The sequence below is a fragment of the Cibotium barometz genome, chromosome 31 (genome assembly GCF_041138505.1).
Source record: "Cibotium barometz isolate CiBa-2024 chromosome 31, ASM4113850v1, whole genome shotgun sequence".
NCBI lineage: Eukaryota > Viridiplantae > Streptophyta > Polypodiopsida > Cyatheales > Cibotiaceae > Cibotium > Cibotium barometz.
In genome coordinates this window covers 29,028,656-29,044,804 of record NC_141076.1, presented here as the reverse complement: position 1 = coordinate 29,044,804, position 16,149 = coordinate 29,028,656, and the positions used below count along the sequence as shown (strand labels likewise).

The following is a 16,149-nucleotide window of genomic DNA, read 5'->3' as shown; positions in this document are numbered from 1 at the left end:
ACGTGGCCCCCAATATAGCTTTTGGGCCACGATCCCTTTAAAGCTAAGGGTGTTCTTTTATTTTTAAGTCTTTTTAAAACCTTTTGTCCCCTCCCCCCACATGAGGTAACGAAAAAAAAAAGACTTTAATCACTTGGCCCCAAACTGGTGCCATTCACATTGTCCACCATGTCCCCGTGCACACCTCCATACTATCCAGGGAAAAACACAGGTTCGTGACATACCCCCCTCTTGAAAAATAGCAAGCGTCGTCGATTGCACTCAATGGCACAGTAAGGCATCTTATGAGCAAAGACGCCCCATATGACAAAAGCAATGGCCCTCCAGTGCATCTGGGTGATGAAACAATCATCGTGCACAATATGGCCACACCGTCACGTGAAAGTGACAAACAACTCTTGCTTGTTCCTTCACAACTTGCAGCAAGAGTCTAAAACCAAGTGGAAACACGTAACTTGTGTTAGCCAAAAACAAAACCATGCATCATTCTAGATATGGCACACATATGCATGACACACATGCATTCGCAAACAATATGCTCCTCAAGATGCTCTACCTACTCTAAAGTAACAGTCTAAGGGCTTCTCGCAAGCCTTACACCCATGGACATCCCGCAGGACCCACGACTTGTGGTACAACATGAGCATATGAAAGCACTCAATGCATCCAAACAATACATCCACTAAGTACTTTCCACATATGTCCCTCTTGATGCTTTACCCACTCTGCTTATGGCCATCCCGCAGGAGCCACACCCAGTGGTGCATCCATGAACATAATAAAGTACTTGATGTATCATACCAACATACATGCCTCACATGACACAATCCAGAGTATTCCCAATGTATTCTCAAGGGTACCAGGATCCAATGGCACCACAATACAATAATACCTCAGAAAGTGTATGCATACATGCACAAATATAGTTCGATCCATATATCCATGAACCAAACCAACTCTAGAACTACTCGCAAGACTTACGCCCTTCATAGAGTCTCGAAGTGTTAGCTCAAGTTGCCGCAAACTTTGAGCTCAACCAAACCATGCTATTCCAAAGGAGACCAGCTCCACAAATAGCATCATCTCAATATCCAATTGACCAATCCTATGGTCAAGAACAACCAGAACCATATGACAAAGATCAACGTCCCAATCTTCCTCAGTCATACCTTAGTTCCAAAGGCAAAAACCATCTCTGTTAACCATAGGTGTAGACAGAGTTATCCATAGTTGCAGTTATAGTTCATGGTGCAGCCAACTGTGAACCTTACCCAACTTTACCATCTCATGTGACTAGTACACTGACTAGTACACAATATAATAGAAGTCCCATAAGCAGATATACTATCAGCTATTAGTACCTTCGGGTGAATACAAAGATGTCACCAAGCGACTCCTAGATGACGATTGAGCCTATCTGTAATAAGGGAGCGGAGGTGCTACCCCCCTCTTGAGCATCAGGCAATGCTCCAGCATGCTCTGCTGAACCTGAATGAGCCGTAGCAAGAGTCGGCCCTAACCAAAAGGCATCAAGATAAAGCTGCAATACTTGAGGTGAATATGCTAAGTCACCCTCCTCCATCCACTTCGCATCCATCGGTGAATAGTTCTTGAACTTCACAAGAAGGTAGCGACGGGAAACTTTACCTTGTATCTTTCTTTCCTTATGTGCCAATATCTGCTCGGGAATAAGAACCTCATCAAGTTCCTCAACTTCCGTCTGAGCCTCATCTGATACATCCTCAAGCATCCAAAACTTGCTTGCACTCCACCCAAGTGGTAAGCACAAGTCCCTAATGAAGCATAGTAGACCAACACTGCTAAACATAGAAAGAAGCTGCCTTCCGAACCCATGAAGCCTCCGTGAAGATACCACCAGTGACAAAGTGTTGAAAGCCATAGCCTTCAACCCATCTTTTGCACCATAACACTTCAACTGCTTCTTATTCTTTGCTTCTTATTCCTGACCAACTACTTCTTGTCCTTGGTGTCTTTTCTCCTGAGCTTCATCTTCATCTTATGCTCTTCACCTCATACAGGCAAAGACACACAATCCTGCATTGCCTCCTGCACTTCCTTTTCACTTTCCACATGTTGAAGCTTTTGATGTGACTCTCATGAGACAAACATGAGCTCACCCCCTTAGGAAAGTTGGCGATTGTCCTGACCAGAGAAACCATGGGCTCACCTACTTGAGAAAGTCGACGATGTCTCGACAACGGAACCTTGTAAACCGGCCTTGGTCTTCAGACAAAACCAAAGGGCGGTGCAAAAACAAACTTGCACACAAAACACTTCAACACCTTTGAGGACCAAGAAAATGGAAAACAAACAAGGGGAGCTAGAGTGCTCCTGCAAACAGTACACCGACACCGATTGGCCCCAAAAATATCCATTTTTTGCTTATCTTTCTTGTGTGGAGCTCAACCCTCTCATGGTGGAGGCCTTCCACAAGCTTGTAGAGGGCATATTTCTCAGAAATTCCAACTAGGGCCACAATAAGCCAAGCCACCTTAGGGCTTTGATAGTCCATTGAGTGGAGGTACTACAGCTCTGATTTGAGCTCCGATGGCGTCCTGACGCGACGGCAATCAGAAGAAAACCAGTCGCCTCTCTCTTTTCCCTTCAAGCTTCCATTAAAGCTTGATTTTTGGAGGTTTTTCTTGCTCATATCATCACCTCCTTTGCTCTAATCAATCAAGTGATGAATTAAATGTTTGTTGCTGAGCTTTCTCTTAATTTTGAAGAGATTCCAACCACATGAGATATTCATAAATCTCATTCCCATCAAGCTTCAACATCAACATCAACTTTAAAGCTTTCAAAGTGTGCTTTTAAGCACTAATTGTGTTGTTTAACACTAATTAAGCTATTAATCCAACAAAGGGAGGTTATTATAAAGTGTTCTTAAATACTAATAGTGTTATTAAACACTAATGGTGAGTTAATCACCAAAATAAGTGTTATTTTACACTAAAAATATACTTTTTAGCACTAATTGTGTTTTATACACACTAATGGTGATATTAATCATCAACTAAAGTGTTGCTCAACACTAAGGTGGTCTTAACCATCAAAGGAGGAGGTCATTTACATTAAGAAGGCTCTTCTTCATCAACATGAAGGCCGGGCACACACCATAAGTGCCACATTCAAGTCTTCATCGACAAACCGCTTCTTCGAAAAAGAAATGGTGCAACCATGAACCAATTGTCTTCATCTCATAAGCTAAAGAGGTTGAAGAATTCTGGTTTTTTATCATAAAACTCAGATTTTTGAGTGTTCTTAAAGTTGGGCACATGTACATTAAGTGCTCATCTTCAATGTTTATGTGTATTACCCTTGAGGCCCTTGTTTGTAAGAGGCATAGGCATGCCATAAGCCATATTGTCTCACCTTCCAAGCCCAAGGCATGTCATTCTGCTGCATATTCTGCATTTTCATCGTATAAGATGAGTTGTAAGGTTAAGCATAGAATCCCTAAATGCTCTACCTTGTTGTTTGTCATGATTGTAAGCATCTTTTGGCATTATTTTTGTAAGAGGCATTGGCAACATTATGAGCCATGTCCTCTCCTTCTTGAGCCAAAGATGATAAACCTTATTTGTTTGAGTATTTACCTCAACCAATTACTCATTAAGCTTGTAACTTCAAACCTTAAAGGGTATCATTTAACCAACATGCATAAAAGCTATTGTAATTGTGGAGTAGACACTGCCCTTGACCAATGCATAAGGCAAGTGGTAAGACCCTCCATTTCCCTTCCCCATTTAAATCTACCTCATAACCCATGGAGGAGATATGGCATTCAAGGAAGCATAAAGCATGCTGGAGGACCATCTAAAAGCAAACCACTTAAGCAAGGGTGGCAGCCTTGTCATGATCATTGTGTGAGAATGGTCATGGTGGAAAGCATGTGGTGGAAGCAATGGCATGTATATCTCAACCATGTCATCTACAAGAAGTCAAGCAAGCACAAAGAGTGGGGTGCACCATCATGGTGTACATCTTCATCGACAACAAATAAAGACTTAGATGACATCAATGTATTAGCCTCTAAGGCTCTAGGAACACATTTGTAAATCCTAGATTACCACACCTATATTCCAAGCCTTGTACGCCTAATGTTATAAAGGCATCCTATGTCCAATACCACCTATTCCATTCTTCCATAGTTGGTATAGAGGGGTGGTATTAAGAGACTAAGGTTATGTAGAAGGTGAGAGAAGGGTGTGAGTGTGAATGGACTTAAGGTCCACTAGCTCATCTATTTAAAGATGAGGCCATGAGGCACTTTGTATGTGAGCAAAGCCTAGTTGTATGCATAAACAACGTAATAAGCAAGAGTTTGTTCTTGTACTTTTTGAGTCTCTCCTCTCCACACACTTGATCTAGCATGAGCACCACGTTTTCTCAACACAAAATGTAGTGGCGTCCCTTGCGGTATTTCTTTAATTGATTATAAGAGAGCTTTGATTATAAAAAGGTTGGAAACTCAGCCGTCACAGTAGAACTCTTGAAGCCTGCAAAGACCTTGCATCATGGCTTCTTGTCCACTCGGCATCCACAAACAAGTCCAACCATTGTTCACATCAAAAGACTCTTTCACATGACTCCTGCATACAGAAGCTTTTTCCCATGATCAGGGCTGCCACAACGATCCATAGCCTCTCACCATATGAGCAGCATCACACCCTGACACAGCCAGTGCTCCTGCATCACAACAAAGACTTCAAACTATTCTCCGAAAGAGAACTCGCATCACAGCACAACATACCATACAGTAGACATGCCTGTACACTCCCTCTCTACCATCCAAGGGTACTATCCATCTCAGTCATGGATTCCCTATCCCCTGTCTAATTAGTAGCAAGGCTGTACCAAACATGTGTCCACTCCTGTGACCGTTGCCTGCATGTGACCTATGTCCTGGAGAAACCCAAAAACATGTTCCACATGAAACAAAAACCTGTTTCAGCAAACATCGGGTGACCTGTTTCCCCATTAAACATCTAGTCTGGCCCAGCATGAAACCCATGCCCTTTTTCCACGTGAAAACATTCTCGGCACATACTCAAATATAGTGCCAACACAACACGCAAACAAAAGAGAGAACTCTTACTGAATATGTCTGGCTGTATTTCTGCCCCACAACTATGTTACATAGGTATGCCCAAAACTGCAGGTCCCTTTGTCCCTTCCAAGTAGGAAGAAAGCAATCTACTCCATGGGTATGCACCCATGAGAGCTTGCGTCACTCCTATGCCAAGAAACATAACCAAGTGACCTTGTACTTGCAGCCAATAACCCATGTACACAGTGAACTTGCAGCCAAGCAAAACAGCCCATAAACAGCCTCAAAACATCCCTGTTGCAAGGAGGATCAGCACACTTGTGCACCTCTGTCCAGCAGCCAACTGGTCTTCTCCTTCCAAAAAGCAAAGAGAGAGAGGAAGGTTAACCTCCTGTGTTTTCTGTATCACAGCAGCCAACCAGCCCACCTTCTCTCCCCAAAAAGCAAACCTGATCTGCACCTGTGTTCTCTGTAGCACAGCAGCCAGAGAAGCGCAGCCCCCCAGCAGTTATTTTCCCAAAAAAAACAGGAGTAGCGCTGTCCACCAGCAGTCCTTCCAGAAAAGCATGAGAGAGAGAGAGAGAGAGAGCCAAGGCGCATGTGCAGTCCCACTGTTTTTCCACCAGTAGAGAGGCGCATCCAGCCATCTGCTTTTTCACCAATAAAGAAGGTGCCTGCAGCCATCTGCTTTTTCACCCATAAAGAAGGCGCCTCTAGCAGCCGCCAGTCCCTCTTCTGAAAAAGCACACACGCGGCCCCCAATATAGCTTTTGGGCCACAATCCCTTTAAAGCTAAGAGTTTTCTTTTATTTTTAAGGCTTTTTAAAACCTTTTGTCCCCTCCCCCTGCATGGGGTAATGAAGAAAAAAAAGACTTTAATCACATGGCCCCAAACTGGTGCCATTCACACTGTCCACCATATCCCCGTGCACACCTGCATACTGTCCAGAGAAAAACACAGGGTCGTGAAAGAAAGGCTGAGAATAGGCTCATAACAAGACTGAAGTATGAAAGAGATAAGAGAAACTAGACTAGTGAAGGGGTTTTCTATGATAATATGAAAGAGATAAGAGAAACTACACTAGAGAAAGGGTTTGCTATGATACTGTGTAAAGAATGAAGAGCAATTTCTCTTGTAAAGTGCACAAGGAGAGAGAGAGAGAGAGGGGTTCAGGACAGCACAATCACACTATAAACATTTTTGTATTAATGAGAAAAAGATGAATGTGTACAAGAACTGAGAATCACTCTCAGCGAGAAGGAGAGAATGGTGATCAGATATGCTAAGAATCACTCTAAGCTGAAAACTGAATGCATGACTTTTCCAGTGAGGCACAGGGCCTTTATATAAATGTGCATACGGAGGTTAAGAGCTGTGGAGGTGGCCGCCCGATGCCACGTCATCATGTGCCACATCAGCATGACAGCATCATAATGTGCCATGTCAACAACTGACATCACCAACCAGGTCTAGATGGCCAGCTGTATATCTGCTTGGGCACTCTGTATATGGTCCTGGTACTGCCCACCAACAGGATCAAGGTCCGTAAAAAGTCCAATATGGAGGCAGCTGGTCCAAACTACTCTAGCCAAGACTTTTGTAGTATAGGAGCAAGCACACATGGAGTTAGGGAAGCCAATCACCAATGGAGAGTGTTGAAAATTATAATGATGAAGGTTGTGTAATTGAGGGGAAGCATAGTTCTTAGTTTTTTTCATGTATATAAAGTCTACAAGGCCTCAGGTTATTTGGTTATTTGATGAGTAGATGTGAAAAAGGCTATTAGATTCTTGACAAGATCATGGATGATATACTGGAGTGATGCATGGATGATAATGGGTCTAGGCCACCTGGGTGGTTAAGATGACATGCTAGGTTTAACTTGGCGGTTATGCATGGACATCCTCGTTGAGCTATAAATGGTTGAGCTTGCAGCTTACTTTTGTGAGAGGATTTACAATAAAATTCACCTTCATGCCTTGAGATTATACTTAATTATTTTACTTATTATTGTGTTCTCTTTTTTTTTTTTTTTTTGGAAAAACGATCCTTCTATTAGTTAATGAGAAAACGCCATAAGGCTACAAAGCTCACCTCACAAGGAGGGATAATAAACACAGTGAACACCGGAGCTCCACCCCCGTGGCTGGCCGCTCTCTGGGGGGGGGGGGGGGGGGGGGGCTACCTAGTAGTACATGCGGGAGGTGAGAAGAGCCAAACTGGAGGCCTGTAGTGCCAAGTGACATCCTCGCCCCTCACGATGAGAAAGGGCCAGGCTGCCAAGCGCGGAGGAACGCCTTGCGGCGATCTCTCATGCGATCCAAGTCGCCCTAAAGTTTCCCCCAGTGTCCCCTCAAGGTGTGAATGATGTCCACCCAGAGGGCCTGTATGACCTCCGCCGGTGGAGTCGCCTGGCGGTCTATGGCCTCCCTGCATCGGGCTCTCCATATGTGCCAAGCCGTCATGCTGCTGATCATCTCCCATCTGTGCCCGTCCCCCTCCTGGGAGACTGCCGAAGAGAAGTCTGGCGTCGGAACCACCGCCATCACCCTGTCAGAGACCTGGATGGTCACACTGCCAGGGACGTCCTCATATCCAAGGGCCGGGCCGCTGTCCGTGGCCCAAGCCACCGCACCCCACGTCACCATCATCTCACCTGGCGAGCCTGCAAAAACCATCCTGAGAGCGCGCTGCCAGACCTGCTGTGCCTGTGGGCAATCCCATAAGCAGTGCCGCTGCGACTCCTGTGCATGGCCGCACCGAGGGCAGGACGCTGGGTGTCTGCCAAAAGCTAGCCAAGCCCCCACAGCCAGTCCTCTATGCGCTGTAAGCCAGAGAAAAAGCGTCACCTTCCTGGGCCGGAAGCTGGCCCAAAGGCGCTGCCAGAAGTCCCTAAGGAAGGCAAGGGAGAGCCCCTGTCGCCGCCAATGCTCGGCCGCCGCCGGGGTGCCCGCTATCCTGTGCCTCTGGATCCGCCGCCCCAGCCTCGCTGTGTACTGAAAAAAGGGGGTGCCTGGGCTGGTAGGGGCCGAATAGGGATCTCGCCAAAGCCACTCGCCTGGATCCCACTGAAGGCGAATAAGAGGCCTGCTGTCCCAAGCCCATAATCGCCAAGAATAGTCCTCCCCTATCGAGGCCGGTGAGGGGTCTACATGCCACTATCTCTGATGAAAGCCGACCACCCGCACCCTCTGAAAGATACAACCCTGGAACTCATCCAAATCTAGTCGGGTCCTCTGAAGCTGGCCTCCCTCTCCCACCTCGAAGGTGAGTGGGGCGACTCTCTCTGCTGAGCCGCAGACCGCTAGAAGGATTTCATGCCGAGTAAAGACGCCCATCCACTGTGGAGGTGGAGGGTCCTATACTGGAGTCCGCCACTCCCGGGGATGGCTGCCTCAATGTCCTGCCTCATCAACTCTCTGCCCCTCATCCCGCTGAGTCTCCTCTCCTGAACCTCTAGAGGCAGCTGCTGAAAACATATCCAGTCGTCTAGGGACTGGGCTGGGCCAGAGCTCAACGGGCCCCACGACACGTGAGATCGCGATCCAACCATATGACCACTGGGAAGTCGGATCAAGGGGTTCCAGATCAATGGCTGCCTCAGGTGCTCCTCATCGGTGCCCGGGGGAGTCTGGAAGAGTGACGGCCTCAGATGCTCCCAGGCCCTCAGAAGACTAGCTGCAAAACGCTCCTCGAAGCCAAGGCCCACTCCTCTAGATCGCTGCTCTGTAAAGATCCACCTGATGCTGGGGGTCCAGGGGCCGCTAAGAGGAGTAGTGCGGCTGAGAATCCTGGAAACAAGAAACTCCTTCCACGGCTCAGCGCCTGGTAGGAGGCCACGAACCACCAACTTGCCAAGCAAAGCTCGGCTCTGACAAATAGGATCAACTATGCCCAGGCCGCCTCTCTCCCTCGGCTGAGTGATCACAGCCCATGCCACCTTGGCCCTGGCAGGCCGCCCGTCGCCACCGGACCAAAGAAAGTTCCTGATGAGCCTCTGCACCTGGCCAATGCACGCCCGAGAGAAGGCCCAGCAAGAAGTGATGTACCACATGGTAGCAAGCAGAACCTGGTTGGCCACAACCACTCGGCCAGCCAGAGATAAACGAGCGGTACTCCAATACAGAAGCTTCTTCCGAATGCTCAGAAGAAGGGGGGCTATCTGCTGCTCCGGAGATATGTCAATGCCCACATAGCATCCCAAATAGCGCACTGTAGCGCCGGGGGCCAGCCACTGAAACCCATCAACTGGCCTCCAAGTCGGGGGGGGCACAGAACTGACCCACAACCCACACGACTTGTGCCAGTTGATCAAAGCGCCCGAAGCTCTGCAAAACCTGTCCATGGCTGAGGCGAAGCAGCGGAGGTTCTCCTCCCCTCCCTGAAGATAGACAGCAGTGTCATCCACAAACTCCGAGTCTAGGAGCTCCTCCGAGGTGCGGATGGGGAGCTAGAGGCCCCGCAAACCTGTATCCTGTGCCGTCAAGAAAGTGCTCATGGCCTCCGCCACAAAAAGAAAAAGAAAGGGCGCCAAGGGGCACCCCTGCCGCACCGAGCGCGAGAGCTGGAACCTCTCTCCACGCACGCCCTGTATCAGCACCTGGCTATGAGCCGATGTGTAGAGTGCAGAGACCCCACGGATCCACCGAGGGGGGAAGCCCATCCTCTCCATAGTGCCTTCCAAGAAGGCCCAGTCCACCCGATCATATGCCTTCTCGAAGTCGAGAAGGAGCACTGCCAGATCCTCCTGCCGAAATCTAGCCAAAGCCTAGCCTCCCAGAAAGAGAAGATGTTATCCAAGATGCTCCTATCCTGGATGAAGCCTGTCTGCGTGGAGTGGATGATGTCCAGAAGGTGAGGCTGAAGCCGCCTGCTGCTGATCGCCTTAGCTAGGACCTTGTAGGCCGTGCCTAGCAAGGTGATCGGTCTCCACTGTCTAATCTCTAGTCTGTCTCCTCCCTCTTTGGGGATCAAGTGAATCAACCCCTCTGCCATGCTGTCCGGCATGTCTCCCGACTCCATGATCTCCTGGAATGCCAATCTGAAACCCCTATGCAAGAGACCCCAGTACCTCTGGAAGAAAGCCACTGAGAGACCGTCCTCTCCTGGGCATTTGCCCCGAGGAAGTGCCTGAAGAGCCGCCTCCAGTTCCTTATCCGAGAAGGGGGAGAGAAGGGAGTGCTACAAATGGGCCGGCACAACCGGTCTCGTGAAGCTCCAGACTGCCTCCCGAGCCTCTCTCACCTTGTCATCTGCTGGCTCAGCAGAGAGCAGATCCCCGTAAAAATCTGTGGCGATCGCCCGAACCCTGGGGGGATCCACCACTACCTGGCCATCAGCCTGCCGAAGACGCCTGAGACCCTCTCGCCTGAAGCGAGGCCCTGACGCCTCAAAGAAATCTCGAGTCACTCTGTCTCCAGCCTGTGTCCAAAAAGAAGCCCGAGCATGGAATCGGAACTCCACCCTCCTCTCCTCGATGGATCTGATCTCAGTGCGAGCTGACTCCATCTGCTCTGAAATCCAAGGGCTCGTAGGATCCCTCTCCTGAAGTCTCTGAAGGGACGCTAGACTCCTCCGCAGGCTCCTCTCCTGCTCTCTGAAAGCCTCCAGACGGTCCAGGGCAGCCTGTCGGAGCATCCTACTGATCTCCTGCAAACCCCTGTCAAGATCGCTGGTTGCCGATCCTCTCCTGAACTGAAGCTCCTGCCAGACCTGCTCAACTCTGGTCACAATCTCAGGCTCCTCTATGAGACAATCTGGAATCCGGACGCTCTGGCCTCGCTCTCCTCTCGTAGGGTCCTCGATCTGCAGAAGCACTGGAAAGTGGTCTGAAAACGAGGAGCCTGCAAGTATACCCATAGTGCCACCTCTATCGCAAGCCCACTCATCAATGTAAAACCTGTCGATGCGGGAAAGGTTAACTCCTGTGGCCCGTCTATCCGAGCGCGAGAAAGATAAACTCCCCTGCAACCTGCCAAACTCCGAAAGAGTCCATGGATCCTGGCCTCTCACCTGCAGCACTAGTTCCTCCCAGGCAGCGAGCTCCGGCCTGCTGCCCCCCATCCCGTCCTTTGCATCCTCCAGCATGTTGCAATCCCCCCCTAGGCACCAATGGTCTGCCATGGGGAGGGACTGCCTAATGGTGCTCCAGAACTCAGCTCTCTCGGTCGCCCCATTAGGGGCGTAGAAGTTGAGGAAGCCAATGCGGTCTTCCCCAACCCGAAGGATGATCCACTGCGCTCGACCCTGGACCAGAGTGCCAGAATCCACAACCTCGGATAGAAGCTGCTCGCTGACTGAGATGCATACTCCACCCTGGTTCCCCTGGGAGCCATATGCCGGTGACCAAAAAGTGTGACTCCTACCTGGCAAGATCTTCCCGTAGGTGCGGGTACGCCCGGCAGAAAGGTGGTGCTCCTGGATGAAAAGGATATCTATGGGTCCTCCAACGAGAGCCCTCTGGATCTCCTGGCGAAGTCTGCCCCGACCAATGTAGCAGCGAGGTCCACCAAGACCCTGGATGTTCCATGAGAGGATCCTCATGGATGAGCTATGGCAAGTAAAGCAGCCGCCACTGGCTCACCCCTCTCAGCCGGCCCGGATGAGCTGCCCTCCACTCTGTGAGTCTTGGGCGCCGGCTTGGAGGGAGAATAGTTGCTGTCTGTCCGGGTGTGGAGTCTCTCCAAAAAGAGGGTGACCTGTCTCTGTGTCCAGCCCCACTCCACCTTCGCCCTGTCCAGGGCATAGGCGTGAGACCAATCCTCTGCATATATGTATCTAAAGGTAGGCTACATCCTCGGGGCGGCGTGGAGGAGAATCAGTAGCACCGCCTCAACTGAGGTGTGGACCGGATCCGCCCGCCAATCTCCTATACCAAACAAGCTCATGCGGGCTGAGTGTAATCGGGTCTGCAATAGCCTCCGTGAGCCCCAAGTCACTGAAGTGGTGAGAAAACTCCAGTATCTGATCACGCAAAACTTCCTCTACAGAGTTGCAATCCCATGTTGTGTCTGGGGCAACACTGAGAGGAAAGGAGAAGCCCACCGTGCTGCTCATCACTGAAGGAGAACGAGAGGGATGGCACACCACGCAAACTCGCAAGGGCGCGACCAATGTCTCGAACAGGCCAGCATCCAGCTGGAGACACCTGAAAAAACCGTAATCCACTGGGAGCCCCATCACTCGCGGGGGCCCCCCAGGGGAGGCTGGAGAGAACTCTGTGGCGGGCCAAGCTAGGATCGCCATCTCCACCGGCCCGGAGTGGCAGTGGAATAGCCGCTGAACTGAACTCTGGCCTACCCAGCTGTGCTGCCCCGGGGCAGTGGGTGGTCTGGAGGAGTATCCTAGAGAAGCCGAGGGAGGGATGGTGGCTCGCGAAGAGGAGGGGGGAGAGCGAGGAGAGGATGGAGAGGCATCTGCCAGAGGAGAGGTGTCAGGGGGGGCCGCCGGGGGAGGCGGGAGGGGGGGGCTGGGGGGGGAGAGGGGGGGTGGAAGGAGTGCTCTCCGAGTGAGGGGAAGAGGGGCCGGGGGCCGCAGAGTGCGGCCCGGGATCCTCAGGAATCTGCTCCATGGAGGGGGCGGGGCCCCCCGCGGGGGGAGGCGGGAGCAGGGTCTCCACGTGGGGGGCTCCACCGGCGGCCTCAACGGGCACTGAGACTGAATCCTCGTCCATCGGGGTGGGACCCGCTGGCCGCCTATCCCTGACTGGAGCATAAGTGCGGGTAGGTGCCTGGACGCCAGTCGGAGTCGCCTGTCCGCCAACCTGTCCGCCAGCCTGTGCTGCCTGCTGGCGTCTGCGACGGTCCCTGCGGGTCGGGCGTTTCCGCCAGCGAACCTCCTGCCATCCGCCAGCCTCCTGGGTCTGCGCGGCATCCTCCGCCGGGGCCTGCTCGTCAGATGATGGCGCCTGCTCAAACGAGCCAGGGATGTCCGGTCTCTGAGGTGGATGGCCACCCCTCGGGCCTCCTGAAGGGGGTCCAGAGGCGGCAGAGCGTGAAGGATGAACCCCCTTGCGGGGACAGGCGCGTGCGAGGTGGCCCATCTCCCGACAGATGTAGCACTGGCCGGGGAGGCCCGAATACTCCACGCGCTGTATCAGATGTCCTCCAGAAAGACAAGGGAGGAGGATCGTCTTCGGGAGGGACTCCGGTGACGGAACCACAACACGAATGGCCGGGAGTCCTGCTGCCCGAGCTATCACTGAAGCCGCTGTCTGAGGCGTCTCCACCACCTACCCGAACGCCTTGCCAATGGATGACAAGAGGGGCAAGTACTCCCTGCGTAGTCCAGGAAAGCAGATAGTGATGGGGAAACCTATCGCACCTGCTAGCGGGTCAAAAGCGGGGTCGAAACCGTGAGTCCATCGCACCAGGAACGCCCGGGATGAGCGGAGGGCAATGGGGCTCCGAGCCAGCACCGTCTGAGTTGCCTGGGGGGACTCGAAATCCACCTGGTAGTAGCCACGTCCCAAAAAATCGACGCTGACGATCTTGGCAGGCACGCCAACGAGGCTGCCTTGCAGAAGGTCGCGAAGCTCTCTCCGCATCGGACGGCTACCCACTATCTTGCAGACCAAGGAGGAGGCCTCAAGAGCGGATACTGTGGAAACAAACAACTGATGATCTGCATCTGTGAACTCCAGAAGGAGACCGGAATCGGCAGGGGTAGTCGGAGCGGCTTCCATGGAGTCCTCCAGAGGGAAAAGGCCAGAGACCGGGGTCACCAACGGGAGGGACACAGCCTACGAGGAAGCGGCGAGGCGGAAGGAGAGAGGACAACGGGGGCGGAGCGGGGGGGGGGGGGGGGGGAGGGGGGAGCTGAGGCGGGGGAGCTAGCGGTGGGAGGAGGGGCGAGACGGAGGGGGAGGTGAGGGAGAAGGCGGGGGGAAGAGCCGCGAAGCGGAGGAGAAGGCGGGGGGGGGGAGATGGCGGGGGAGGAAGCGAGGAAGGAGGCGGGGGAGAGAGGCGGAGGAGATGGCGGGGGACAGGCGGGGGGGGAGAGGGGGGCGCGCGACGGCGAGAAGCAGCAGGGGGAAGGTAGACGGGAGGGGGATGAGGAGGAGCTCGCAGGAGCAGATCACCTAATAGTATTGTGTTCTCTTTTAAAGATGTAAGTTATGATTTTCTTTGATCCTATACAAAGGGAGATCTCAACCCAAAAGGTTGGGAGATCTCAACCAATCGGGGTCACTATGCTGCCATAAAAAGCCGTAGGAGTTGAGGAGAAAAAATACCATGTTCCACTCTGTCATAAATCTATTGCATTTTGTTTGCACAGCCCTAGAAGATCCTTATATACAGGTCCAGTGGCCAAAAGAGTATGAACGATGTCACTTCATATACTGCAAATACACTCGGTGTCATAAACATGAATACCCTCGAAGGCCTCTAAGCATCTGGTCTTCCAGACAATGACACACCGTGATACTAGCAATAATCTCCCAAGTGGTGTCAATACTCAACGGAGGTGGTGTGTATCATATCTGAGGGATATCCTATTACTTGTGTCTTGCAATGTAAAATAAACATTCACACATGTTATTGAGATGGAGTAAGATCATTGGAAAGGGTGAACCTTCCCAACATCATCTTTGTTTTTCCTTTTCCTTACTTTCGCCTATCCTTTACTATGCATTTGATGTTTGCTTCACCTCTCTATGAGCTAGCAATTACATGATTCATGAATGGGAAAAGTAATTCACTCTATGGTATCAGAGTGTGTACCTTGATGTTGAAAGCCCTTGATTGTTGGAAATTATTTCAACTGAGCCATTTATATGATCAGGGGAACGTAAGACAACAATGTCACAATCCATGTGTGAGCCTTTGTTTTCTGTCTGATGCAAGAAAAAGAAAATTTCTGCATCAGTGCAATTGAATAAATGAAGCATCAAAGATGTGAAAGTTCTAACTTCATGATTATGTCAAAGCTTCTCATAAGAATTGTGTAAACATCAGATGTATCTCTCACCTACCTTTTCCATATCTTCACTGTCACTTGAAATTTCAATCAACGTATCTATGTACTTAGGGCGGTCGCAATATGTTTCAATTTCACCAGATTTTGCAAACACTGGTTGAAAAGTGTAGAAAGGATGGCCTTGAGACACACTGCCTACAATTAAACTTGCAACAAATTAATGAACAGATGAAGAAAGGAGTTTTCTAAAACCAAAAACCTCCAATAAAACAGCTATCTTTAAGTTGTAAAACATACAAACAGCTATCTTGAAGTCATAGAACATAATACATAACAAACGAATTATTGCATTTTTGTTTCTGATGAGAGATCTTGCATTAGTGAAAATTTTTCCCCAGCTGTAACCCAGTCCCCCCCAAATTTTATAAAAAAAACTCGGGTGAGACTACCTATCATTGGGCTACGACTCCGTCGGCACAAATGAATAATTCTTAGGGCCTCCCCATTTTGAAATCTAATGTGTTCTTGTCTACATATAAACCAACGCCCCTTGTAAGTCTCGCTCTTTTGGAGGTTCTGATGTAGCCTAATTCTAGAATCTTTTTGAAGTGATTTCTAAATTCATAAACCTTTTCACTACCTCCTATCCCCCAACACTATCAAAAGCTAGTCAAAACTTGTTTTTTTTTTGGGCTGACAACGCAATGATTTCAAAACACACGCGTGCACAATGTGCATATACAACCATGGAACCCACGACTTTTTTTTTCCCCGGAAAAAAGACTTCTAAGTATGCAAAAAATTTACAAGGGGGATTTCAGACCAAGCAAGGGAAAGTGCATTCTCCCCTCTGTTCATCTTGACTGGGGACGGATTTTTACTTGGCCTTTGGCTGTTTTTCTCAGTAACTAATAGAAGGATCTTTTTCCCGAGAGAAAAAAAAAGACTGGGTGAAGAAAGGGAAAGACAGATAAAATTAAAAGAGAAAAGAAGACGACACAAGCATATGTGATCCACTTCATGTTCCAAGTGACCCAATGGGCACGTCTCCAAACCCTTTTCAAGCCCGACAACAGTGTGCAAAAATCATAAGAAATAACTCTTCAAAAGAAAGCACGGCATAGAATAATATTTCAACAGCGTAAGCTGATACACC

The 16,149-nt window shown here is 50.0% G+C and overlaps 1 protein-coding gene across 1 annotated transcript in view; it reads right to left on the bottom strand.

Moving 5' to 3' along the window:
• The window catches only part of LOC147620708 (uncharacterized), a 43,211-nt gene that overhangs the window by 10,364 nt on the left and 16,698 nt on the right, over nt 1-16,149 (bottom strand). The window contains exons 7-8 of the mRNA XM_086824981.1: nt 15,049-15,188; nt 14,798-14,910 (exon numbers count right to left, since the gene is read on the bottom strand). Coding sequence (XP_086681107.1) covers nt 14,798-14,910; nt 15,049-15,188 — 253 coding nt within the window. The remainder of the gene's footprint in view (nt 1-14,797; nt 14,911-15,048; nt 15,189-16,149) is intronic.